Source organism: Spermophilus citellus (assembly GCF_964194105.1).
Source record: "Spermophilus citellus genome assembly, chromosome: 4".
Classification (NCBI taxonomy): domain Eukaryota; kingdom Metazoa; phylum Chordata; class Mammalia; order Rodentia; family Sciuridae; genus Spermophilus; species Spermophilus citellus.
In genome coordinates, this window is record NC_138185.1 from 7,860,451 (window position 1) to 7,888,237 (window position 27,787).

The window sequence follows — 27,787 nt, forward strand, 5'->3', positions numbered from 1 at the left end:
CTCAAGGGTCAGAATAGACAGGATGTTCATTAAAATTATAGGGTCCTGCCCAGCATGGTAGTGCACACCTGAATCCCAGAGATTTGGGAGGCTGAGGCAGGAGGGTCCTGTTTGAGGCCAGCCTCAGCAATTTAGTGAGACCCTGTCTCAAAATAAAAAAATAAAAAGGAGTGGGGTTGGGGATGAGGCTCAGGGGTAAGGCAGCCTGGGTTAGAAGGGGGATCACAGAGGTGCTTGGAGTCTTCATGTTTAGTGGGCACCTGAGCTGCCGCTTTTCCTCAGGCACACTGGGGACACTCGGGCCTGGGAGATAAAGTCTGCAAGAGGCCAGAGGTCTCTGTAAGATAGTGCCAACCTCCCTGCTCCAAAGTCACCTCCCCAGGGCACTGCCTGCCTGTAGTCCCCCAGACTGCTGCTCTCAGGATGGACCAAGCGCTCCGTTGCAGCCTGGAGACACCGCGTGACCCTGCCCCGCGCCTCATTTTGAGCCACTCCAAGCTCCGGGTACTTTACACAGAGCCAGGTCTCCAGCCCTTTCTTATTTTTTATTTTCATACAGGGTCCCACTAAGTCGCTGAGGCTGGCTTTGAACTTGAGATCCTCCAGCCCCCCGTCCCTTGGGTTAGGAACACGCACCCCCTTGCCCAGCCAGTGCTGAGGCTGGGTTTGGACCTGGGTGCTCTACCACTGAGCTCCATTCTCAGGTCTGTTTTAAATCATGTTTTGAGACAACTCAGTAAATTGCCCATGACCCCAGGACTGTTCACCTTGAACTTGTTGTGATCTTCCTGCCTCAGCCTCCTGAGGAACTGGGATTATGGGTGTGCTTCGCCACACCTGGTTTTGGGCTTGCTATTTTTATTTATTTAAATTATTAGTGCAGGAGAGTGAACCCAGGGCCTCTTGGGCACTGAGGCACGCCCCAGGCCAGGGCTTTCTTTCAGTTCCTCAAAAACACCAAGACTTTCCCTTGGCACATGCTCCTCTCTGCCTGGAAACATACACACACACGTACCCACATCATGCACATGCATACGCACACACGCACGCACACACACACGTGCACACACACGCACACACACCAATCACCACCTCGTAGTCCTACGTCTCACCTCCTGACGCTCTCTCCACCGTCCATCCTAAGTAGGACATGCACACAATACACACTGTTCTCATTCCAATCACCGAATCCCATTTGACCCTTGCTAACATTCAGAGATCAGAAGTGTCACAGGGGAAAGCCCCGTCTCTCTTAGGAATCAGAAGGCCTGCCCACTCTGGTTTCTTTCGGGGGGTGACTGTGGGGAGTACCAGGGATTGAACTCAGGGGCACTCGGCCACTGAGCCACGTCCCCAGGCTCTCACTGAGTTGCTTAGAGCCTCACTTTGGCTGAGGCTGGCTTTGAACTCACGATCCTTTTGCCTCAGCCTCCTGAGCCCTTGGGAGGATAGGTGTGCGCCACCGGGCGCAGCAGGGGCCTGCCCACTCTGAAGCCTGGGGCCACTCGGCCACCCAGCCAGTGGCCTGAAGGCGAGAGCTCCCGTGGGCTGAGCTCTGGCTGCTTTCAGTGGCTGGCCTGGTCATAACGCTGCCTGGGTTGGTGGCATTCTCCTCCCACCCCCCCCCCCCAACTTGCTTGTCCCCTCTCCCCGTGTGAACAGTTTTGCTCACAGTGTGGCCCCTCAGTGCTTGTGCCTGGCGCAGAGCTAGACCTTGGGCACACGCGGCTGGATGAGTGACTGATAAATGAAGGGCCGCCCCCGTCCTGCAGGCCACTCCACACTGGGCCGGTGAATCCTGGCGCTGTGCAGGCTGCCTGGAGCCTCCTCTGCGGTGCATCTTATTAAAACACACATCGGACTCCTTCCACCCCCGGTTCTGAGCATTTCAGGAGTCTCCAGCAAATACTGGACACCCAGCCTCTGGGGCCACTCTGTCTGCTTCCCATCTACCTCCCAGCCCCACCCCCCACCAGCCCACGGGCTCTGGCGCTGCGGACCCCAGCCTGGCCTGCAGCCCTGTGGAATGCCCCTCCCCAGACTCCTACTCATTCCTGCAGGCTCCAGGCAGGCCCTCAGGGGCTGAGTCACCCTGGGCTCCACCTCGGCTCTGCACCCTGGCCTCAGCCCTGAGCTATGGCTTAAAATAGTAGCTGGTGCTTCCCCAAAGCCCTCGCGTGTGCCAGGTACCGGTGCCTCACCTCTTGAATTCTCACGCCTGTCCCCAACCCTGCCCAGCAGGTCCCCAGGCTCCCAAGCCAGAAACACAGGCTGCTGAGGTACTTCCAGCTTCCCAGAGGCCACCCAGCCACCTGCCTTCACTTGGCTCCTGGCGCCACCAGGCCTCTGCCCCTTCTGGTCTTTATCTCCCCGTGGCTCTGATCCTTACACACCCCGACTTGTGTTCTGTCTCCCCCAGGTTCAGTTAGCTCCAGGAGGGGAGCGCAGGGCTCTGTCCTCCGCCCCACCACGGTGTCCGTTTCCCTAACTGCCTGACACACAGCAGCCCCTGATCAACACTGTTAAGTAGAAGAAGGTGGAGAGCGAGGCTGGTGCTGCCAGCCTCTAGTCCAGCTCCCCTGGAGGCCAAAGCAGGAGGATCACTGGAGCCCAGGAGTCCAAGCACAGCCTGGGCAACTCTGTGAGAACCTACTCCCAGCTCAAACAAAATTTATAAAGTTAAAGACAGTATTCATATCACCTTTATTTCACCCCCGAGGAAAGAGTGGTTCAGATGTGCAAAGGGCCTGTGGCTGGTGGCTGGTAGAGCCAGATGTGACCCTGGGTGGTCACTCAAGTGCCCGCCCTTTGGTGCTGTGCCAATTTCTCCCTGGGTCAGGCTTCTTGGCCAGACGGTGAGTTCCCTGGGGGCAGGAACGGTCTGACTCCTGTTTGGTTTCCTTGTCTGAGCCTTGGTGGGTGTTCAGGGGGGTTGGCTGAACCAGTCTCCACGTGGACTGTGACGGTGGATGGCGGGAATCACAGGGGCATCCTTCATCGTTGGCATCCTTCACCTCTGTACCAAGTGCAATGTTATGTACACATGTGGAGCCTATTAAATACTTGATGTGCTAATGAATTCTATGATAGCAATAATAATAAAAATAATTAGATGGCAATAATGACCATCATGGGGAACATTTATAGCCCTATCCTAAGTGCTCAGTACCTGAGTGAAGACAATTAATTCTCTTACTACCCTCATTTTCCAGATGAGGACATGGAGGGTCAGAGAAGTTAAGAACTTGACCGAGGTCACACAGCTGGCTGGCACAGGCAGAACTTGACCGTTGGTATCCGTCCTGCACCAAGCTCTTCGGGACCACTGCAGGCTGCCTCCCAGCCGCTCAGAGAGGTGTTGAAATGTTAAAAAGCACCTTGTGTGAAAACAAAGAGAAAGGTCTGCTAGACATTTCCACTCCACTCCCAGGGACTTCTCTCCAGGGCCGTGGTAGGCACGCACCTGCACTGCGCCTGATGGTGCTTCATACACCATCCATCTCTCATCAGAGGGGCAGAGAGCTCTGAGGCTCTCGTTGGTTAAGGGAACAGGGCCAAGGTCACCCAGGCAGCAAGAAGCAGAGCAAGGACTTAAATGAACATCTGTCAGCTTAAAAAATATATGAAATCCAAGCGTTAGATACAGAGCTTCTCCAGATACAGAGCTTCTCCGTGTGGCTTAAAATTAAATAAGCCGATCCATGAAAAAAGCACCGAGCAGCTCCTGGCACCTGGGACATCTCTTAAAAATGTCAACGCTCATCATCTTCATCAACAACCTCTTGAAAACTGGACTTTTTTGGCCGATGAATGCAGCCAGTCGACCCTGATGGAAAGATTCCTTTCTTTCGTTCATCTCGGGTAATGTTGAAATGATGATCAATCCCCATCATCTCTGGGGGACCATAGACTGTTCCGGGCTGGAAGGGAGAGTGGAGATGATCTCATCCGGTGCCTGCATTCACCCACGGAGAAAAGGTCAGAAAGCAAATACCAGGCAGGGCCGAGCCAGGGGCAAGACTGAGGCACAGTGCCCCCACACCACCTCCCACGAAGAAGATGCTCTTTCACCTGGAAGGGCATCTGGGTTCCTCAAGTCTACAGGGAAGAATTCATTGGTCTCCCGGCTGTGAGCTCCACCACCCAGCCCCACACAAACTAGTAAAGCATTATAAGCCATTAACCAGAAAGCAGATCATGTGACTTAATTCCACCTCTGCTAAAGGGCTTAAAATGCTTCGGTGAGTAGCCCGAGATTCATAAATAGACACTTCAACTCTTTTTCAAAGAATTATTAACCAGCTCCATCAGGACTGGAACTTGAGCAGTCAAGGAGAAAAAGAGCTGGCCGGAGAAATTCCCTGCCAAACACTTTGACCCCCAGGGTCTGCCTTCCTACCCCTCCCTCCCCACCGGAGTCACAGGAGGAAGGAGAGAAGCATCATTATGTAAAACGGGAACAAAGAAAATGAACCGTGGAAAACTACTACAGGCTCTTCCTACCTCAAAGTCAGATTTCAAAGGAACATCACAGGGTGTTTGCAGAAAAGACAGAAAGGTCGGGAGGAGGATGAAGCAGAGGAACAGCCCTGACTTCTCTCACAGGCAGAGACGGGCTGAGCCCACAGGCTGCGGGTGTGGTGCCCTGGTCTCCCATTTACACTAATGATTTTGGGGAACCTATAATTTATGCAGCCCTGGGATACTCATCTCTGTAGCCCACTGAGCACTCATTCTCCCAGGCGTGGAACCAGCTTTGCATTGTACATGTAGGTCTCCATCAGCTTTAGCTTAAGGATTTGGGGGTGGGGAGGGACGGTGGAGAGAAATGAGATTAGGGTCAGTCTTCAAAGGGAAGGAGCAGGAATACAAATGCTCTCTGTGCGGTTCCTCCAGGCTTTACGCTTCTCCAGAAAAGGTGGAATTCAAGCCTGGTGAACCAGCTTCCAGCCGCCCACCCGCCCGCCCGCCTGTTAACAGCTCCTGGAACGCCAGGGCTGCCCTCCTCCACACCTTTATCAAAGTCAAGCCATTTCCCACATTCCTTGCTTACACAACCCAGGCACACGAGTGAGTGACGCAGGCCTCAAGCACATTCTGCTCGGGAGATCCAGGAAGCTCTGGCCTGGCCCTCCCTTCTGCAGAAAGTCCAGGCAAAGAGGGATGCCACACCTGGGGGGAGGGGAGGGAGGATGTGACAGCGCCTCTAGGAATGCAGGGCCCACGCAGGTGCGTTGGCACTCATGAACTTCCTTCTTAAAAGGCCTGATAAATCAGTCCTGATAACAGTAATAAAGCTCAGCCACCCCACAACCAGTCACACAGACCGCCCCGCTCCTAGGGCGCGGCCCCCTGAATGAGGAGAGGAGGGTGACAGCTGAGACTGCAGGTGTCCTTAGAGGTTGTAACAAGTTTTCTAGTTCAACAGTTATCACCGTGTGCTCCAGGGATCCCCTGAGAGTCCCTGAGACCTTTTTAGTGGGTTCAAAAGGCCAAACTGTTTTCACAATCCTGTCATTTTTTTCCTCATCCCCTACTGTCTCATAAATGTACGATGGAGTTTTCCAGAGAGGACGTGACATGTGATGACATCATCACAGGTGACTCTTGAATATGTGCTTCTGTATTCTTGTGTTTTAAACCTCTCAGTTTTCATTCTAAAATGATACTGACAGAGCCCACATAAACAAAATAAGTTTCCTGTAATTTTTAAGATACTTTTTAGTTGCAGTTGGACACAATAATCTTTATTTATTTTTATGTGGTGCTGAGGACTGAACCCAGGGCCTGGCACGTGCTAGGTGAGCGCTCTACCGCTGAGCCACAAACCCAGCCCCAGTTTCCTGTAATTTTTTAATACTGTAAAATTTGAGACCCCAAAAGTTGAGAACTGATGAACTAATTCAAACAGTTAAAGAGTGTCAGGCTGGTGGTCGTCCATCACACTGAGTTTGAATCACATCAGCACTTTCTACCAGAGGGTGGGGAGGCAGGCTTACCATTCCATCAGGTGGCCTGACAAGCCTTAAAATCTTTCTAATTTTTTTTTTTTGTAGTTGTAAATGGACAGAATGCCGTCGTTTATTTTTATGTGGTGCTGAGGATGGAACCCAGTGCCTCACACATGCCAGGCAAGTGCTCTGCCACTGAGCCACAGCCCCAGCCTTAAAATCTCCACAAACATTTGATGAACTGGATCCTCCAGGAGAAAGATGCTCCTCACTTTTGAACCCGGGGAGCAAAGGTAGCCAGGAAAAACCAACCCAGCTCCAGCACCCGCAAACACAATTGTGTCAGGCTCTGTGCCAAGCGCTCCCTGTGGGCAAAGCACAAGTGGGAGTTCTCATTCGGGGTGGTGGCAGGTGATTCGTAAAATTCAAAGAGAAATGAGAAAACTGGAACTTGCCAGAGGCTGGGCAGGAGAGGTACAGGTATTACGAGGGGTTCGCCCCTATGCCACTTCCCTCCTTGGAAACCCCAGCTTGCTACCAGCGCAGCCCTGTCCTGGCTCCCGGTTCCAACAGCTTTGAGCCTTCAGGGGGTGGGGGCTGCTGGGTCCCCTGCAGCCATAATCTGCAATCTGGCCTCCCCAGGGCGGAGAGAACGGCCGGTGGTGCGAGAGCCCCAGCCCGGGGCGTTAGAGCGCCTTGGGCCTTCGGTTACCCGGGGACACGGCTCGGTCACTAAGGGAACTGAACACAATCCTGAAGCTGGCGCTGTGGAAACAGCAGCCAAGAATGGCTGGAGGGAGACTTCAGAGGTTCAAAATAAAAAGCAAGCCCCGAGAGGCCGCGGCAAACTGCTCGGACAGCCGGGACCTGCGCGGAGCCGTCCGGCCTCGGCCGCGTTCCTCCTTTCACGGCGCGCACCCGGCGCCCGGGCCCTGCTGCAGGGCAGGGAGGTGCGAGCGGCTCCCGACCACCGCAGGCCGGGACCGAGGTTCTCCCCGGTAATGCTGCACACGCGGGAAAACTTGAAAGTTGCAACCAAGAGTTGCAGCCGACACGAAAGGGTGGCCGAGGGGCATTCCGAATGGACGAGAAGGAGGGGACGGGGAATCCTAACAGCCCCATGGTGCCACGGCGACTGACACGGACGCGCGCTCCAACCCCAAGCACAGGCGTCTGACTGGCGCGCGCCAAGCAACGCGAGCTCCAGCGGGGCAACCAGGCGCGCGTCCGCGCGTGCGCAATAAGTTCACATCTCTAGATTCTCCACCAGGTGCGCTCGCGCTTCCGGCCGGTCTCCCAGCACTGCCTTCCCGGGGCGGAAACTCCAGGGTCAGCGCATGCGCCTTCCAGATCTTTTGCTGGGTCCTGAGAGGAGGCCCACGGCTTCAGGTGATCCCGCCCCTCCCTTGCAGCGTGGGACCAATTGCGTGGCTGTGGGCGGGGATTTGGAGAAGGCGGTCCGCCCATGCGCCGGGCGAGCCGAGTATCGATTGGTTGGCGCTGCGAGCGCAGGTGCGCGCTTCCTATTGGGTGTGGGCGGAGCGCGAGCGGCCGAGGCTGCTCTGGGGCGGCAGGTGAGCGCGCGCACGCGCCGCGGCTCTGGCCTGCTCGGGTTCGCGCGCGCGGGCGCGCCGAGGAGAAGACTCAGAGCGAGGCTGCGGAGCCACTGGCCTCTGCTCCGCCCTCTCCTCCTCCGCCGCGGCTGCCGCCGCCCCCGAGGCACGGAGGGAGGGAGCCGCGTCCCCGCCCGCCGCGTCGCCAGTCCGACCCTCGGTCCCGCCGAGTGAGCAGCTCGCCGAGCCGAGCTGAGCGCGGCCCGCCCCAGGCGCGGCCGCCCCCTCTGCAGGTGCCTGTGACCGGGCGCCGCGCCGCTGCGCTCCGAGCCCGCCGGCCGCGCACTCGCTGCCCGCGCTCCTGAGTGGCGGCCGGCCCGAGGAGGCCGCCGCGGGCCGCGCCTCAGCATGAACCGCGGCCACCGGCACGGGGCGGGCAGCGGCTGCCTGGGCACCATGGAGGTGAAGAGCAAGGTGCGCGGGGCCGGGCCGGCGGGCGGGGGGCTGCGGGGCTGCTGCGGACCCGGGGGGCTGCGGGGCTGCGGGGCCGGGGGCTGAGCCGCCGAATCGGGGCCTCTGCACCGCGGCAGTGGGAGCCGGGGGCTGGGGGCGCCGTGGCCGCTCCCGACCCCGGCGGGCGCCTCATCTCTTCCCTGAGCCTGGTTCTCGTCTTCAGGGTGGGGGTGAGGGCCAGGTGTACCCGAGCATGGGGAGCGTTTGAATGCAAGGTGCAGCAAAGGGTTTGGGGGAATCCTACCTGCTGGGCACGGGTACAAGGCTTTTGGGAAACCAAATTGTCACATAATGTCCCCCTTTCCGTGGCTCTGGGGTGCATCGAGTAATGAAAGGGGATCCCGGTGAACTAAACAACCCTCTTAAAGTTAGATTTGCTTCCTCCTGTGGCTTTTTCTAGTTCTCACATTGGTATGCGTTTAATCTATGAAATTAGCACTATCACCTTACCTTGGAGTGGCACTCTGCACTCAGTCGCTGCTCTTTTCATTCCACCTTGCTACCTTTTCACATTAAGTGCTTTCACCCTTGACCACCGGTATGCCAATCTGCTGATAATTACTTTGGTATCCACCGAATTCCTAAATCTCAAGGCTCGGTGAGCAGAGTAGTCCATGGGGATTAGTTAGGGAATGCTTTCCGATGGAGGTTTTCAGCTGGAATTTGAAGGTGATCAGCAGACACTGAACTTTTTCAGCAAGCTTTTCATGAGTTGAAGAGCCAAAAGAAGCCTAGATCATATAGTCTGTTCCCAGAGAAGTCCGAGTTGAGAAGATGGGATCAGAAAGGTTTTGACTAGCCCAGGCTCTGCTTTGTGATAAAGCCTTTCACTTAAAGTCTTTTTACCAAATAACTTTTATAGACACTATTGAACACAAGTCAGAGGGCACTGGCTGGATCCTGAGAATATGTAAGACAGAATTGGGAGCTGGCCTGGTGGCACATGCCTGTAATTCCAGCAACTAGGGAGTTGGAGCCCAGCCTCAGCAATTTAGTGAGACCCTATCTCAAAATAAAAAGGCTGGGGATGTAGTGCAATGGTGGAGAACCCACTGGGTTCAATCTCTGGTACTGGAAAAAAAGTCGAGAAGCACAGACCATGTAAAGAGGAGATGTAGAATCATATCAAATACAAAAAAAAAGCGTCACTGATGGTAAGGGCACCGGGGAGAATGCAGAATCCAGAGTGTGTGTATTCACTCATCTGTTTATTTTGTGGTACTGGGGATTGAACCAGGGTTGCTTTACCCCATCCCTTTTTGTTTTTTATTTTGAGAGGGGTCTTGCTGGCCTGGAATTTGTTGTGGTCCTTCCTCAGGAAGCTTCAACTTCCCTGAGTAGCCAAGGTTACAGGTGTGTGCCATGTGCCCTGCTCCAGGAGTGATTGGGGTAAGGAGAGTGTCCAGGCTCCTGTGGGTAGAGTGGTGTCATTGTCTAGGTTTGATAAACAAAGTTCTCTAAGTTTCTATAACTCCGAATCACATCAAGAAAATCTACATTTGTTTCTAAATGTTATTTGTGATTTTAGTTCATGTCTATCAGGGTCTAGTTTGAGAAATAGAAGCTTAATCATAACAGTTTAAATAAAGAATATGCTCTTGTCACTGTTCTCCTTGGGACACAGCATAGCTTGAACAAAAGGTTAAGGTGACTTAATATATAAAGCTTGTCCTCCAGCACTGTCTTGCAGTCTTGATTCCTTGCCCAGCGGTTGAATCTTCTTGAGGCATTTCTGTTATAAATCTAGTTTGGGTTTGTGAGAGTTGAGGTAAGGAGAGAAAAACACTTGTGAGATTGCATAATCCTGAAAGGTAGTTTATGGTCCTAATCTTGGTAGAAAGTCCTTAAATTTTTATCATAGGAAAGAATGAGTAAGGATTCTAGGTGTACTGATAATACACTCAAACAGGAAATTATCTCTAGTAGTAGGAAGTCTTGAGCACCAGGAGACTGGAGCTTCAGGCACTTCGCCTTTGTCTTCTGTTGGTTGATTTGTGGAACTTTCTTACACTTAGTCCAAACTACATGGTATAAATTTGACCTGCCGTACTGCACTTCTAGTGAACCATGTCTTTAAAAAAAATTTTTTTTTTTTTTTTTGGTACTGGAGATCAAATCTAGGGCACTTTACTACTGAACTACAACCCCAGCCCTTTTTGTTTTTTATTTTGAGATAGGGTGTCACTAAGTTGCAGTCACTGGCCCCCAACTTGTGATCCTCCTGCTTCAGCCTCCGGAATAGATGGGATTACAGGCCTGGGCCGTTGTGTCAGACTCCACATCTCAAATAGAAACAAAGCAACCTGAAAACATTGGCTGAATGAAATGTGGTCCCATTGTTCTGGCTGTTGATAAATAGACACACTAGAGAGACTGATATCTTTTGTGTGTGTGTGTGTGTGTGTGTGTGTGTGTGTGTTATTTTTAAATATACCTTATGTTTTAAATTGTGTGTATGGGAGGGTGTAACTGAAAATTGAACCCAGGACACTACCACTGAGCCATATCCCCAGCCCTTTTTATTTATTTTTTTTAAATTTGTTCTAATTAGTTACACATGACAGTAGAATGCACTTTTGACACATTGTTCACAAATGGAGTACATCTCCTTCCTCTGGCTGAACATGGTGCAGAGTCCCAACTCCTGTGTAATTACATATGTATACAGGGTAATAATGTGTCCCCAGCCTTTTTTCTATTAGAGACAGAGTCTCCGAATTGCTTAGGGCCTTGCTAAGTTTCTGAGGCTGGCCTGGAACTTGGAATCCTCCTGCCTCAGGCTTCCAAGTTGCTGGGATTACAGGCGTGCCACTGTGCCTGGCTTAAATGTATTTATTGTATTTTTAATGGATTGGAGGAAACATTTGTCAACTTCACCATTTAAAAAATATTTGATAAGATTTCCTTTTTTTCAGTGCTAAGGATGGAACCCTGGGCCTCATGCATGCTAGGCAAATGCTCTCTCTGCCACTGAGCCAGATGACAACCCTAGCCCACTCTCTTATGCTACTTTAGTGATACCACAGCTTTTTACAAAACTGATCTTGACAGGGTTGTAGGTAAACTAGGTAAAATGCAGATCCACATTTTAGGACCTATTTTTCTTTTGCATAGAAAACAATAGTGTCAACTGAGGTTTTTGTTTTTGTTATCTTTTGCTCAGGTTAAGAAAAAGTACAGATAATAAAAATAATGGATAATGTAAATATACCTCCAGTTAAATTTGTGATACACGCTACCATGTGACCTCTTTAGTAAGTGATTTATCTTCCTAATTGTTCCTGTAGAGTTGGGGAAAGTTCTAAATAATCATAGTGATGTCCTTTAATAACCTTGGAGCAGGGCTGGGGATATAGGTCAGTGGTAGAGTATTCACTTAACATGCTTAAGACCCTGGCTTTGATCCTCAGTGCCCCCAGAAGAGTCTCTGTGCCATAACATTTCCTAATTATTATTCATGGTTTATTATTCATTAGGTTTGCATTCCTAGAATGTACCAGCAGATTTATTTCTATAGTACTGTTTTTTTCTCATGTAGTAAAAAGTTCTCTCAATCCTCTTGTTTTGTGGCAAGAGACACATCCATTTCTTTTTTCCCTTTTCTGCCAGCATTTGTAAAAGGACACATCTGTTGTGAAGCCATACAGTTTTACACTGTCCTTGTCATAGTAGTTAACTTAGAGAAAAAAAAATATTGACCAAAGAATTTCATCCAAAAACTTTTGCAAAGGCAAGAAGCATTGAAGTGTTAAAGTTATTAGGTGTTACTCCCCTTCACACATCAGCGAAGGGGCCAGCCTGCGGATGAGTCAGAAAGCACTAGACTCTACTGTGATACCAGAATCTAGAAAATGGAGGAGAAACCATGGATTGATAACATCAGGAGACTAACTGATAGGAAGGGTGTTCCCTCACTTTATTTACCTTGAAATGTGAAGGTGTGACTGAGCTTTCTGAAAGCTTTAGGTGTGAGTCACCTTATTTTCTTGACAAATGTTAGTGTTTATGTTCCAGGAATGTATTTTGGAAACAGTTTTAATTATTAGAGGTAAGAGGTAGTAAGTTTTTATTTTAATTTAGTTTAAAACCAGTGGTATGGCTGTAAGCAAGACAGACGGACGTTTTAGATAGAGCAAAAACAATGGGTCCAGGTAGCTTTGGGCCTTTTGGGAAATGAACTGACATATTTGTAAACTGTTCACAATGTCACGATGGGGACTTTCTCTGTGGTGCTTGTGGGTGTCCCAGTGGTGTATCAATATTTTCTGGTAATAATGGGTGGTTGAAAGACTGGTTGGCAAACATGGGTTTAAAAAACACGTGCTCTACCACTGAGCTCTACCCGCAGCTAAAACCTCTACTTGGAACTTACTGAGGTTTTTGTTTGTGTTTTTTGGGCGAGGTGCTGAGCATGGACCCCAGAGCTTCAGAAATGCTAGGCAGGTGCTCCGCTGAGCCCTACCCCTAGCCACTTAACTGAGCCCTTATTATGTCTGTAAGAGGGTGATTCAAGTTAGGTAGCATTTCCCAAACTTAAGTGACTGGGACACTCTTCAAGGAAGGCTGATGAACCTTTCTTAGTTTTCCCTACTTGAGGAAATGCCGTGCGGATCCCACATTAAGTTCCAGGTTCCGTTGGTGGACTGGGTGAAGCCAGTCCTCAGTCTTGACTAAGAACACTGCAGTGAATTGGCCTTGGGAGGGCAGAGGTCGGGAGGCAGACTTGAAAATGACAACAGGAAGATGAGGGGAGACACTGATGGAGGTGTCTTCCTTCTTATCTGTGTTCCCTCAGTGCCTCCCTGCAGTAATTATCCCCTTTGCCCACTAATTAGGGAGCTTCTGAAGCAGGCCCAAGCCTTGCAGTCTCCGGGGTCTAGCACCTGCTAAGCACGTAAACACTTCTTGCACTAATTGGCCAGTGGTAGGGTGTGCATTTGATGTATTAATAAAGCCTGTTTCTACCTTAACACAGGGAAGGTTCTTATCTCTGTACTTTTTACTTGGGGCAGTGCTAGGCTCCAGCCGGGGCCTCGCACGCTGGGCAGGCACACCAGCACGCACACCACCTGGGCAGGCACACCAGCGCAGGGCACGGCTGCCGCCTGCCTGTTCCTCACGTGGTGCCCCCACTTGCATCAGACCTTCCTGTCAAAAAGCTCAAAGTCCTTTTTATATATTTTGCTATTGATTCTTGCCACATCCCATGAGATGGTAGTTCCTTTTACGGGAAAAGAAACTCAGATGCTTTCCACTAGTGGTCGGAATAAAGGCTGAGCATGTCTCTGTCCTCCGCGGCCTGGCAGAGTGAGGAGAGCACTGCTGTGGGTCTGGACTCCAGGCAGGCTCTGGGCTGAGCCACCGCAGGGCAGTGCCCAGGGAGGCCTGGGCACCGTGGAGCGGGCAAGGCCTGCGTCTCTGAGAGTGCCCTTCAGAGACCAGCAGTGGGGCATAGTCTTGTGCCATTCTTCTGTTTTGGAATCTGATAATGAGGCTGCTGACAAGGGACCATCTTCTTTATTAAGGGGAACACTACTGTGCTTGTGTGCTTCTGTGCTGTGTGTTTTCAAACTGGGTCCCTCTGTTACTTTTTTTTTTTTCCCCTAAAATCACTATGTTGTGTTTGTAGTTTGGAGCTGAGTTTCGTCGGTTTTCACTGGAAAGATCAAAACCTGGAAAATTTGAGGAGTTTTATGGCCTCCTGCAGCATGTTCATAAGATACCCAATGTGGACGTGCTGGTGGGCTACGCCGACATCCACGGGGACTTACTGCCCATCAATAACGACGACAACTATCACAAGGCCGTGTCCACAGCCAACCCGCTGCTTAGGATCTTCATACAAAAGAAAGGTAAGTATCATTGTTTAGAAAAATTCTTAGAAATAGAAGTAGTGTATTTCCCCCATTTGGATACACAGACTTGCTACAAACTTACTGAATAAAGATTCTATGTAAAACCTTTTTTTTTTTTTTTTTTTTTTTTGGTACCAGGCATTGAACCTGGGGGCGCTTAACTACCGAGCCACATCCCCAACCCCTTTTAAATATTTTATTTAGGGACAGAGTCTCACTAAGTTGCGGATGCTGGCTTTGAACTGTGACCCTTCTCAGCCGCTGGGGTCACAGGTGCTCACCTCCATGCCGGCCTGTGTGGGTCTCTTTACCATGTTAATGGACAAGTAGGTCGAAACGTGTGGTATTGTTGGTTTAATTAGTATTTTTACACTTAGACATCGAGTGTACTTTTGAAAATTTGTTTTTAATTGTTTTTATTTTAACTTCTTAGGCTTTTTTAAAAATAGAAACTAGAAATTTATGAAATCTTCACCTTCTTTTTTTGTAATATTTATTTTTTAGTTCTAATTGGACACAATACCTTTATCTTATTTACTTATTTTTATGTGGTGCTGAGGGTCAAACCCAGGGCCTCGCACTTGCTAGTCGAGCGCTCTAAGGCTGAGCCCCAGCCCCGCCCCATCTCAGCTTCTTGACTGGATTGCTGTCCGTATGGAAAGATGGTGATGAGAGCTTGGCAGTTGGGTGGTGACCCACTGTAAGTGCTCTGTCACCCACTTCGTCTTCCAGCTTTCCGTGTTGTTACAGGGTGGAGGTAATTGTGTGGGCTGCTGGAGTTCGAACCCAAGGCGCTCTCTCCTGAGGTCTCTGAGTTGCAAAGAGTCTTGCCCAGGTTGGCCTCATGCTTGTGGTCTTCCTGCCTTAGCCCCCAAGTGGCTGGGATTGCAGGCTTGGGCCCCATAGTCAGCTGAATATGTATCTTGTGGGTGACTGCAGATTACTTAGTTCAGAGCAGCGCCCTGGCTTACAGTAGGCACCCGGGAAATGTCTTCTTTCTTTTCCTTTTTAGGATGCTTGTCACAGAAATAGTATAAAACTAGTTAATTTTCTGGAAAATGAGGTAGCAAGTCATGGATTCAGAGATGTGTAAGCGCAGTCTCGTAAAAGAACATTTGCTGTGACTGTCTGGCAGGCATTTTCAAATGTTTTTGGAGTCCCAAAATTTTTCGAACTTTATAGCCTCCTACGTGTGTGTGTGTGTGTGTGTGTGTGTGTGTGTGTGTGTGTGTGTTTGCACACAAAGTGGGCAGGGTAGGCATCATGGTGTGTGCCATTTCTGTTTAGTAAGAAGTTTGAGGTTTTTTAAGAAGCCAGCATGACAGCATGGAGCCCAGTGTTGGGATAATGGAGCCTTTAGAACATAAAGGTTGGTAAACCAACCCAGAAAGTGGTTTGAGAAAAGGGTGGTGATCACCCTGAAGGTAAAACTTTGTTTATTTGGACCACTCTGCTTTGAGATCCCACTGATAGTGTATCTTTGCTTTTCTGGGTTTGGAGAAACTAAAATCCGTCAACAAATAAACCTCCAAGGCTAACTTCTGTCCCTGTGTCTTGACTTACTGACAGAATCTTTCAGAATCTCCTGAGGCAAATGTCAGAGCTGTTCAGCTGGGGTGTGGTGTGGCGTGGCCAGGGCCTGGCCTCGGGAAGATGGTTCTGGCTGCTCAGGATGGGCCAGGAGGGTAGTAGCCTTGGGACAGAGAGCCAGGAGCAGGTGTTAGACAGCAGACCCACCGAGAAGCTGCCCAGGAGGGGGAGAGGCGCGGAAAGCCCTGGACAAAGGTGCGCCGTGAAGTGGCTGAGTCAGGGCGTCACACCGGCTGGCACAGAGAAGGCTGCATCTGGCTGCTGGGGCCGAGTCGAAAACCAGCGGAGGGTGAAGGAGAGATTGATTTAGGAAAGAAAATTTGGTCCTAGGACAAATAATTTATCAGGCTGATGGGTCGAACATGCCGTCCAGAAGACTGGGGCCAGGATGAGGATCTGGAGCCTGCTGGACTTGAAGGTCGCGGACACGGGGCAGGTGAGAGTGGGCGAGTAGGTGGCGGGCCTGTGCAGTGAAGACCAGGCTAGAACCCTGGAAGGCGAGACCAGGATGCTGGAGGACGACAGCACGTCCAGGAGTGACGAGGACAAAGCAGTTGAAGGGAACTGGTCATCTTAGGCAAATTAACTTGGGTCATTTTGGTTGAATAATGATCTTCTCTTATTAGCAGTTAAAATTTTTATTAAAAATTTAGTTGCTGCTTATTCAAATGTAGAATGATTTTTTAAACTACAACTATCAGACAAAATTTTGCTGGATCATCCCCTTTGTTAGCGAAAGATTGTCAGCGTCAGGTTTTGAACACGTCACATGTTTTACTCCTAGAAGGTCAACACTTTCATGCCCATGGAGTCCTATCATCTTTTAAAGTTATCAGGCCAGGTGTGGTGGCCTCTAATCCCAGTGGCTCTGGAGGCTGAGATAGGAGGATCATGAGTTCAAAGCCAGCCTCAGCAACTTAGCAAGGCCCTAAGCAACTCAGTGAGGCCCTGTCTCTAAGTAAAATATAAGAAAGGGCTGGGGATGTGGCTCAGTGGTAAAGCACCCCTGAGTTCAAATTCCGGGTACCAAAAAAATAAAAAGTTATCTTCTGCTATTTCCTTTTAAAATTTTTACTTACTGCTTGGTGTGATCTTTTTTTTTTTTTTTTTTTTTAAATTTTTTTGTGGTGCTGAGGATTGAACCCAGTGCCTCATACATACCAGACGAGTGCTCTACCACTGAGCCACAACCCCAGCCCCTTGGCATGATCTCTGTGGAGACCTATGAATGTTTCTATTTTTGTTGTGGCCATCCTAGTTTAGAAGCGTGTTTATATGTGAGCAAGTGTTTCTGTGGGGTAAAGGTAGGTCTCCTAGAGCTTGATTTAGAGAGAAATGAGCCGTCCGGGCCAGGTGTGGTGGTGCACACCAATCTCGGCAACTCTGGAGCCTGAGGCGGGGGGTCACAAGTTCCAGGCCACCCTGGGTAACTTAACAAGACCCTGACCCAAAATAAAAACTGAAAAGGGTGGGGATGTAGCCTAGTGGTAGAGCCCCCTTGGGTTCTGTTCCTGTACTGCAGAAGAGTGGGAGAAGGGGAAACAGGCAGTCCGTTCAGCAGGAAGGGTTTTGTGGTCCTCCAGATGGAACTTAGGCCCCTGCATGTGCTAGGATAGTGCTTATTTGTTTTTTAGTTTTTGGTGGACACAACATCTTTATTTTATTTGTATGTGATGCTGAGGATCGAACCCAGTGCCCCGCGCATGCCAGGCGAGCGCATTACCGCTTGAGCCACATCCCCAGCGCTGAGATTTTTAGTTTTGAGAATACAAATATGGTGGCCCAGGAGGCTGACACAGGAGGATCGCAGATATGAGGCCTGCCTCAGCAGTTTAGTGAGGCCCTGACCTAAAATAAAAATTGAAAGAAAAACAAAGCTAGTTAGGGGGATCTGAGGATGTAGCTCAGTGGTAAAGCACCCTAGTTTTAATCCCAGTACTAAAAAATTTTAAATGTAAATGTGATGCAAATATGACTTCAGCAAAAAATGAAAGTAGGTTGGTTCATTCATTCCTGTTTAAAAACTCCTTGATGGCAGACAGGTGTGTTGGCACATGCCTGTGATCCCAGCAACTTGGGAGACTGAGGCAAGAAGATTGTAAGTTCCATGCCAGCTGCAGCAACTCAGTGAGGCCCTAGCAACTTAGCAAGACCCTGTCTCAAAGTTAAAAATAAAAGGGGCTGGGGATGTGGCTCAGTGGCTAAGTGCCTGGGCTCAGCCCTGGCTGCCTGCCTTCTGTCCCTCCCTGGTGCAGTTGATGGCCCTGTGCTGGGCTTGCTCCTGCCTGGCTGCCCTGCTGAGCTCAGCCAGCTTTGTGGGGGTCTCTTTTGACCACCCTCCTACCTCTCCCACTTTCCCTGTGAAGACCTGAAGCGCGTCTTTGAGCGTGTTAGCTTGTGTTTTCTGTCTTGTTTACTGCCACGTCCCAGCATCTGAATTGGTGACAGACTTACACTGTGCAGTGTGATTCATGTCCGTGCTTTTTTTCTTTTAAACAAAGATAAACAGATGGTTGAGTAGAAGGCTGATTTTATGAAAACCTTAATGAACAGTGAATTCAGGAAACTAACAGAAAAGGTGACATTAAGTACAGTTACATTTGACTGCTTAATTACAGCACATTCTGTTTCCTTAGCTGTTGATATTCCAATTAAGGATCAATTGAGCAGCAGTTGTGCTTGATGTGGTACCAAGGGAGGTTTTTTAAAATGATTATTTGTGTGTGTGTGTGTGTGTGTGTGTGTGTGTGTTGCTGGGGATTGAACCCAGGGCCTTGTGTATTCGAGGCAGGCACTCTACCAACTGAGCTATATCCCCAGCCGAAATGTGATTTTTTAAAAAAAAGAAATTCCAAAACCATTTAGATTTTGAAACCATGTCATCTTTTAAAATTTGATACTCTACTAAAGTGTCTTTGAAGTGAAAGCTAGTAATCGAATGTGTAAACTACTTTATAGACCCAATGCAAGATAGCATTGTTGCATATTTTGAAGTTTTATGTTTTATAACAATTTATTTAAAGAAAAAACACTCCATTTCGTGGGCTGTTATCACAGAAACAAAAATAAAACAAAAAAACATATCTTAAAAGTTATTTTCACAAAGAAGATTCTCAACTTTCGACAAGCGCCCCTGTTGGAGCATTAGAGTTCATCCTGATGTATTTGGGAGAAGAGGACAAAATAGTTTTCTCTCTCATTTTTTATGTTACAACTATGCACTGAACAGTTTTAGGAAAACATTCTTTTAAAAATACCTTTTTTTTTTTTTTTTTTAAAGACAAAACCCAGGTCATTTCTGTAGGTTGGGATACAGCCAGGAAAATGGGTTTTTTCAAAGTTTCCCAGTTGTGATCAGCCAAGTCGGACCCAGTAACTTGTCAGAGCACCCCCAGCCCTGCCTCATCGAGCCAGAACATCTGCACCCAGACTTTTTGCCGCATCACTGTCTGTTTTTACATATCCAACAAGAGTGCTCACATCTTGGATTGTTCAGGAGTTTGTTAGAAATGCCAGCAGAGCCTTGCTTTTAACTTGGTCCCACTTAGGACCTGTCCTCACAAGGATGTGCCCTTTGTGGCCTGAACACCTGTATCTAGGTCTAGGCCATGACATCATCTTGACCTTGTACCGGACATTCTTTTGTAGATGTATTTTATGGAACTGGAAATTGAACCCAGGGGCTTACTGAGCTATATCCCCAACCTTTTTTTTTTTTTTTGGGGGGGGAGACAGGGTCTCCCTAAGTTGCCCAGGCTGGCCTTGAACTTGGGATCTTCCTGCCTCAGCCTCTGTGGGGCTGAGATCACAGATACTTGCCACCATCCCTGACTAGGGCTATACGTTTTAATAGTGAATTACAAAATATAGTTTCACAGAAGGTCTGACCCCAGAAATGAAGAGATTGTAGAGTCACATCTGGGCATGTGACACCAGTTCCTCATGACAGAAACCTGGGTGTCACCTTGAGCACATACCTGTTTTCCACTCAGACACCGTGACTATTAACACTGTGCTCTGATTATGCCTGAGTTTTGTCCCTGTCCTCACTGCCTCTGCTGCCTCACTGTGTACCCTCCCGTCCTCCCTCACTTCTAGTTTGCAGCCACAGCGAGTTTGTGGACAGACCAGATGAGATTACCATCACTCCCCTGGAAATCCTTGGCTTCCTCCCTTGGCCTGAGGCAAAGTCTACAAAGGTCAACACTTTGCTGGAGGCCCTGCCTGTGGCTGCCCCAGCCCCCTGGGGTGGGGTCTGGACTCCTCACTCTCCCCCTCCCCTACCTAGACTGCCCTTCACCTGCCTGCCCTGGCTCTTCTCTGCTGCATCCTGTGCCCGGAATGTTCTTCTTTCCTTCTCCCTGATTAGCTCCTGGGTGCTTTTCTAGTCTCAGCAGAAACCTGGATTTCCTGAAGAAATATCTTCTTAGCACCAAGCTAGGCCCCTGCCCTCAGCACCTGTGTGTGTGTGTGTTGAAAGAGAGGTGCTGGGAATTGAACCCAAGCACCCTGTCGCTGAGCCATATCCCCAGCCCCCCGCCCCCAGCCCCGCTTTTTTTTTAAATAAATTTTCAGACAGGTCTCAAGAGGTTGGCGAGGCTGCCTAGAACCTCCTGAGGGTCGGGATGACGCGTATGTGCCTAGCTGCGCCTTTGTGATGCTGTAGTTATTTGACATTTGTATACAGTAAGCACCCTGAAAACAGGTGCCATGTCTGTTTTATTCCCTGAATCTGCCCCACAGAGCACGCTGCCTGGCATATAAGTGTTTACTGAATGTTTTCTATACTGGGAAATGGGGGATCTGTAAATTTTGAATATTGCTTGGAGTGTTGTTCAGTCTTTTCAAGTTGCCAGATGTATTTATTTAACCATTTGCGTTAGAGCAGTTGTGAACTAAGGACTGCGGCCGTGTTCTGTACTTAAGTCTCCCTGCTCCTTCTATGTCCTGCCTATGGCTGCTTTTGCAAGGGACCGCAGTACCTAAGACAGGTCTCTCTGACCCTCGATGGGAACGACTGTCAGACCCCTGGATGAGAACGTTTTAAACAGTGATTTTATTTCCTGTCTCCCTCTGAATTAATTTCCAGGGGGCACCTCTTGGCTTTCTTGACCCCTCGCGGCCCATGGTCACTGAGTGGCTGGCTGGTCTCTGACCCTGTGGGCCAGTGGGGTTCATGAGCTGTTTCTTGTTTTCAGATTTGCTATTTGTTCACGACAAGAGTTTATTTCTTGTTTTTACGCCTCTGCTCATAGTGGCCCTTACTTCCTCTGGCTCAGGTGACCAGGCTTTGCAGAACCAATGCGAAGGAGTAAGAGCTGAGGGGGGCCCTGTCGTTCTCCCCTGTAGTCAGGCTCAGGGACTGGCCTGGTGAGCGTGGCCACGTCCACTGGCTGCTCAGGCCTTCCAGGTGGGTCCTGGTTCCTTGTAGGTGGCTGGGATTGCTGGCTCGGTGACGCTGGCTGGTAGCTCTGCTCCGTGGGCCTGCATCCTGCCTGTGGTGGGATCTGGCTGTATACAGTGGAGGCTCGCTGTGCGTCAGGTGCGCAGACTCCGGCCTCGCCCCGAGTTGAGTGCTCCCATGTGCACACTCGTAGAAAGTCGCTGGGTTCCTGGTGGACATTCACCTTTACACTTTACACTAACACCCTGCACCCTGGCTTTCTGCCAAAATATTTCTTTCCCAGTGGCTGGAAACTGATTAGCTAGATGGGAGAACAAAGGTGCCTTTGTGCTGGAGCATATTGCTTTTGAGAATTTAGCAGAGAGCATTCAAATGGAGTCTGGATGCGATGCCAAATTATGCAGATTTGGAGGGTTTTTGGTCAGGTTTCCCATGAGCGGGTTTGTGGGCAACTTGGCTTTGTTCTCAGTTTGTACTCTGGAATTTCCCTTATAAATGTTGTGTAGGCTTTCATTATTGGTTGTTTTAAAATTTAAAGAGTGTGTGTGTGTTTGTGTGTGTGTGTGTGTGTGTGTATGTGTTTGAGAAAACACACTCAGTAGAAGATAATGTTAATAGTCTTAGCCAAAATTTGCAGAGAAGCAAGCCTCGTGTATCAGCGGATTTTTTTCCAACACCAAATTGTAAGTAACTTTCGGTTTCTGTAAGAACACAGTGTAAATACCTTAGAAACCAAGAGAGTCCCGGTGGGGGGGGTGCCACAAGTGGGGGCCCTAGTCTTACACATTCACCTCAAAGTAGGTTTGGAAGAGTTCATGTGGCATCAGAAAAGAACACAAGTGTCCCTGGGCGTGCTGGCCCACTGGTTCAGTTCTTTCTATGTAATTTATTTGATGAAGGTGGTGGTCACCGCTGAGGGTGAGAATGGGGACAGAGCAGGACACTGGGTCTTGAAGGCAGTGCCTGTTGCTTCCTGGAGACCAGAATTTCAGACTAGTTCTTTCTGGGGATCAGGGAACCTTCTGCCTTCCTCCCCCGCCGTTCTGGGGATTGAACCCAGGGTGCTTTATTCCTGAGCCACGTCCCTATTTTATTTTCTTTCTATTTATGAGGCAGGTTCTCGTGAGTTGAACTTGGGATCCTTCTGCCACAGCCTCCGAGTGCACCAGGCGCTGCACCACGCCAGTCTCCTCATTCCAGTTAGTTTGAAGATAGGGCTTCAACTTTTGTTCTCATTTTTAACTTTGTTTCTTTTTTCCGCTGCTGACCCTCTGGTGTTTTGCTTGTCGACCGTCTCCCTTCAGTGGCAGAGTTGAACAATGTCTGGGTCAGGGGCCCTGCTCTCCCTTGGTTTAGGTCAGAGATTACAGATTGATGACTTTAGGAATAACCTCAAACCCCAGGTTTGTAATTCGGTGCAAACAGGTATTTTCTTATTCGGGTGTTAATGTTTTAAAATGGCGAGATTTCGCCTGGAAACAAGGCTTTGTGGCATGCAGAAAGCCTGCCCGGGGCTGTGGCGAAGCTATGCCATCTCACGTGGGCAGAAGCTCTCGGGTTTGCCAGAGCCTTGGTTCCTTGTCTGTCACTGTGACACGGGTGCCAGCGCACTTGTCTTTCACACACTGAAGAAAAGTTAAAAATCTTACCCTCGGCCTCATTTTTTTTTCTTTTTCTCTTTTGATACCAGTAGTTGAACCCAGGGCACTGAACACTGAGCCTCATCCCCAGTCCCCCACGGTTAAAAAAAATTTTTTTAAATTTTGAAACAGTGTCTTGCTAAGTTGCTGAGGCTGACTTTGAACTTGCCAACTCCTGAGCTGCTGGGATTATAGGCTGTGCCACCGCTCCTGTCTATACCTCTGCCTCTTTGGGAAAATGAAAGATTAGGAACCCGTAGGTGGTGCCGGCATGCAGAGGCTGAGGCAGGAGGAATGCAAGTTCAAAGCCAGCCTTAGCAAAAAGCGAGGTGCTAAGCGCTCAGTGAGACTCTGTCTCTACATAAAATACAAAATAGGGCTGCGGATGCGGCTCAGTGGGCGGGTGCCCCAAGTTCAAACCCTGGTACCACCCCCGCAAAAGAAAAGGAAAAAAAACCTATACAAAACCAAGGGAGAGAGTCAATTGCAGATCAAAATCCCAAAGTATTTGCTACACGCCAGCTTCGTTTAATCACACTATCTGCCCTGTTTCTAACCACTTGATTTGTTCTTGTTTCCATATCCGATTGGTGCACTGTAGTTGTACGTGGTGGGATTTGTCGTCACAGGTTTGCCCATGCTCACGTAAGACGGTCCATTAGGCCTGTGTGACCCCGTGTCTGCAGGATCCCTCCCCTCTTCCTTCCATCCCTGTCCTCTGTTGATCTCCCTTCAGTTTCCCCTGGCCCTCCCCTGTGCCACCTGTCCCTCCCCTTCGCCACCTTTCTTCTCCTCTTTCCTCTGTAGCTTCCACCTGGGAGGGAAAACACACGACCCTTGACCTTCTGAGTTTGGGTCATTTTGCTTAACATAATGTTCCCAAGTTCCATCCATTTTCCTGCAAATGCCACAAGTTCATTTTCTTGGTGGCTGAATCGAACTCCAGGGCATAAGTGCCACACTTTCTTTATCCATTCATCCACTGAGGACCTGGGCTGACCCTGGTGGGGCTGTTGCGAGTTGTGCGGCTGTGAGCGTGGGCATGTGTGTCCCTGTAGTGAGAGGACTGCAATTCTTCAGGTTCAAGACTGAGGAGTGGAGCAGCCCAGCCCCTGTGGTGGCTCCGGGCCTGGTCTCTAGGCGCCTCTGGGCTCCTCCCCATGGTGGCTGTGCTAGTTCACAGTCCCCCCAACAGTGTGCGAGGGCTCCTCTTCCCCCAGAGCCTCTCCAGCGTTGATTATTGGATTTTGCTTGGAATTGATTTACTTGGGAATCAAGGATCCCTCTTGTGTCCTTGAGTGGATTATAAGCATGCAAATTGGAAGTCTTTTAAACAAATGAAGGAAAAACATTTAAAGTAGCTGGTTTAAAATGATGTGTAAAGAATGCATGTGTTGCCGGGCAGAGCAGCCTCTGCCTGTGTTTCAGCCTCTGCCTGTGTTTCCGGAGGCAGGAAGATTGCCTGAGACCACCTGGACGACACAGTGAGACCCATCTTAAAAACAAACAAACAACAAGTAAAGACCTATTAGAACTTTGTTTGCCACAGTCACTGCCATGTGTCAAGCTGAACTAGACCTCGGGTGACTTTGTGATGTGAGAGCGAGAGGCCCCCTAGTGGCTGTTCTGGGGTGTGGCACATCGCACTGTGATGTCCTGACTAGAATGATGTGATATTTAGTTTATGTACCAAGTACATTCGAGTTGTCCTCCCTGTACAGATTGAACTGCGGCAAATAGTCATTTCTACAGTGTTTCTGTAACTATTTTATTTTATTTTTAAACAGAAGAAGCAGACTACAGTGCCTTCGGTACAGACACGCTGATAAAGAAGAAGAACGTTTTGACCAATGTGTTACGTCCTGACAACCACAGAAAAAAGCCACACATAGTCATCAGTATGCCCCAGGACTTCAGGCCCGTGTCTTCCATCATAGACGTGGACATTCTCCCGGAGACACACCGTCGGGTTCGTCTGTACAAATACGGCACCGAGAAGCCCCTGGGGTTCTACATCCGGGACGGTTCAAGTGTCCGGGTCACGCCACACGGGCTGGAGAAGGTCCCTGGGATCTTCATCTCCAGGCTCGTCCCAGGGGGTCTGGCTCAAAGCACAGGACTGCTGGCTGTCAATGACGAGGTCTTAGAGGTCAACGGCATCGAAGTCTCAGGGAAGAGTCTTGACCAAGTGACTGACATGATGATCGCCAACAGCCGCAACCTCATCATCACGGTGAGACCAGCGAACCAGAGGAACAACGTTGTCAGGAACAGTCGGACTTCCGGCAGCTCCGGCCAGTCCACCGATAACAGCCTTGTGGGCTACCCGCAGCAGATGGAACCAAGCTTGGAGCCAGAGGACGAGGACAGCGATGAAGACGACATCGTCATTGAGGACAATGGCGTGCCACAGCAGATTCCCAAGGCCGTCCCCGAGGCCGAGAGCCTGGAGTCCTTAACACAGATAGAACTCAGTTTTGAGTCCGGACAGAACGGTTTTATTCCTTCCCACGACGTGAGCTTAGCACCCGTAGCAAGTGGCACAAACACGGAATTCGACACCCGAGCTCCAGATCAGAAACTCCTGGAGGAAGATGGGACAATCATAACCTTGTGAAGCCGTAGCTGAGGTTTTCTGGGGACTGGGGCCTGGCTAGGCCTGGAGCATATACCTGGGAAGCAGGCGAGGGGTGGGCATGGAAGAGGGCTGCGGCCTTGACCTGGGGTTAAAGTGGGCAGTGCTGCTGAGTTAAACCCAGGACTCCGAGCTGGATCTAAGTCTAAAACAAGGGGCCTTGGCTTGTGAAATCACGTGCTGTTGTGTTTTTCTCTGGAGAACTGGATGTTGGCGCCCATTCCCAGACCTGCGTGAGGTGCTGGGTCATTTCTGTTTGAAGTGGCTGCATGTTGAACCTGCTGTGCAGAGCCCCGTCGGTGTTCCCTGTATGTTCTTAAATTTGATGTGAGGAGGGCTGGTGGCCTCCTTTGTACACTGGGGACCTCAGTCCTTCTGTTCCCGATATTGTGTTTTGATTTTTTCCAGTGTTGTTCCTCTGTTGTTAATTTTAACCACTTGTTTTCTCAAATGTATCTTTACCCCATTCCTGAGAAGCCGGTCGCCATTTCCAGGAGTTGCTTCCCAAATTGCACAGCAAGGAGCTCCGTCCCCAGTCCTGAGGCTGTGACGGCTGCTCACCTAGGAGCTGTACCCCAGCCTCTTTCCAGGCCCCACTGGAGTCGCTCCCTCCGTCGTGGGTGTGCTTTGATGGCTTTCCACGTCCTCCCTGGTACGGTCACCCTGGATTAAAAAGGTCTTCACACACAAGACAAACGTGCACTTTCATACAGAAAACAGTGGGGTTTTCCTTGTGGATTTCTAGGAAACTGTCTTCACTTTATGAGATGCTCGTCCGCCGCAGGTCGGGCTCCTGGCTATTTATTACTTCCCACCCCTCCCCTAGGACAGGGTACAAGCTGCTGCTTTCAGCCCTGGCTGGCCCGCTGGGTCTCGTGCAGACGCAGAGCATGCAGGCTGGGAGCCCCGGGCTCGAGGAGTTATTTATTGATCAACCTTCGTAGGGCTAGTGTGGACACCCTGTGACAACGGTGTGCTGTTAAAACAATGAAGATCCCCGTGACTCCGTGTTGAAGGACGCTCTCAATTCATGGTGGAGCATATGAAGAAGCCAAGTCCTGAGGAAGTGCAGCCACTGGACTCAGGACGGCACTGTGCTGTTCACATCACCACTAGGCATGTCACCCGGAAACCGCCAGCTGCCCCCTTGGCAGCGGCATTCCTGCTCTGACATTCCGAGTCTTAGAAACTGCACTCTTGAGCGGCAAGAGGTCGGTAGACGCAGAAGGTTCCATTCCTGTTTGACAGAATGTGGTTGGTGCGAGGGTCCAACATTAAGTAAGAACACTTTACATGCTACCTCTCCCCCCTCTCCCTCTGCCTCCCTCCCCCCTCCTCCCTCCCCTCCCCCTTCCCCCTCCCTCTGCCTCCCTCTCCCTCCATCCCCCCTCCCCCTGCCCCCCTCCCTCTCCCTCTCCCTCCATCCCCCCTCCCCCTGCCCCCCCCTCTCCCTCTGCCTACCTCTCCCTCCATCCCCCCTCCCCCTGCCCCCCTCCCTCTCCCTCTCCCTCCATCCCCCCTCCCCCTGCCCCCCTCCCTCTCCCTCTCCCTCCATCCCCCCTCCCCCTGCCCCCCTCCCTCTCCCTCTGCCTCTCTCCCTCTCTCCCCCCCTCTCCCCCTCCCCTTTTTTTTTTAACAAAGTTTTAACATTAGAACTTTTCTCTTGGGGAAAAAATACTTCAGGGCTTGACTTTTGTACAAATTTTAACTGTAAAATACAGATTTATCTTGTATCTGTTCATGAAAATGGAGATCAAGGCTGCTAATGCTTTTTATTTTAACTATCCCATTAAGGAGATACGTCAATGGTGTTTTCAACTCAATCTCTGTCTTTTAAATTATTGGCGGAATAATTGATTACTAGACAGATTGTAAAACCAATAGATTGGTTATACAATAAAATATCAACTCATTGGTAGGTAGTCTGAATCGATTATTTCAAGTGCACCTTATTAACACAAATATCAGTGGGTCCAGTGTGAAATCTTACAGTACTAAATGTCAAGCCTAACTGTGAATTCTGTTGTGTATCTTAAGTAAGTTTATGATAATGTTCTCAAGCTGTCAACAAAATATATGTACTTTTGTGAACTATGAATTTTCTAATTAAATTTTACATGATATAACATGATTTTTACATGAATAATACTTTGTTTAAACTATCAAATGTCAGTATTTTACTACAATTTTATTATAAAATGTACATTATCACTAAATGAACTTTGATTTTAAAAAATCAAATTAGCTTTAGTTGTATATTATTTTTTACAAATAAAGATAGACTTGCAAAAAGGCTACTTTCTTGTTTGAAATTATATGAGATCATCCAACAGATACATGCCGAACACCCACCCTAGGAGCTGGGTAGAGGGGACACTGCGTCATGGCAAGGTCCCTGCTTCCCTACTGTGACCACTGAGAGGTGAACACCTGGTTTGTCTGCACTTACTGCACCTGAGTGTGGGTACCTGTGTGGGCTGACGGAAGGTGACATTTAAAATAGCTAATTCTGATAGCATAAAAGATGACACACGGTGTCCCCAGCATTGGCACCAGCATTCTTCCTGATTGTTGGAGCCAGGAGTCTGACAGGAGAGTGCGTCTCCTGACATTCAGATTCGCTATTGTCTATTTATCACCACCTCT

At 49.5% G+C, this 27,787-nt stretch overlaps 1 protein-coding gene across 2 annotated transcripts in view; it reads left to right on the forward strand.

Annotated features, from left to right (window-relative positions):
- LOC308646059 (partitioning defective 6 homolog beta) overlaps nucleotides 1-26,480 on the forward strand; it is a 174,974-nt gene extending 148,494 nt beyond the window's left edge. Inside the window, exons 1-3 of one of the 2 annotated variants that reach the window (XM_081288601.1) lie at nucleotides 7,495-7,978; nucleotides 13,647-13,869; nucleotides 24,294-26,480. In XM_081288601.1, the coding sequence (XP_081144727.1) occupies nucleotides 7,913-7,978; nucleotides 13,647-13,869; nucleotides 24,294-25,123 (1,119 nt within the window). In that variant the 5' untranslated portion in view covers nucleotides 7,495-7,912 and the 3' untranslated portion in view covers nucleotides 25,124-26,480. Of the gene's footprint in view, nucleotides 1-7,494; nucleotides 7,979-13,646; nucleotides 13,870-24,293 lie in introns of those variants that run through there. The other variant, XM_081288600.1, reaches the window with a different exon arrangement.
- The last annotated feature ends 1,307 nt before the right edge of the window (nucleotides 26,481-27,787 follow it).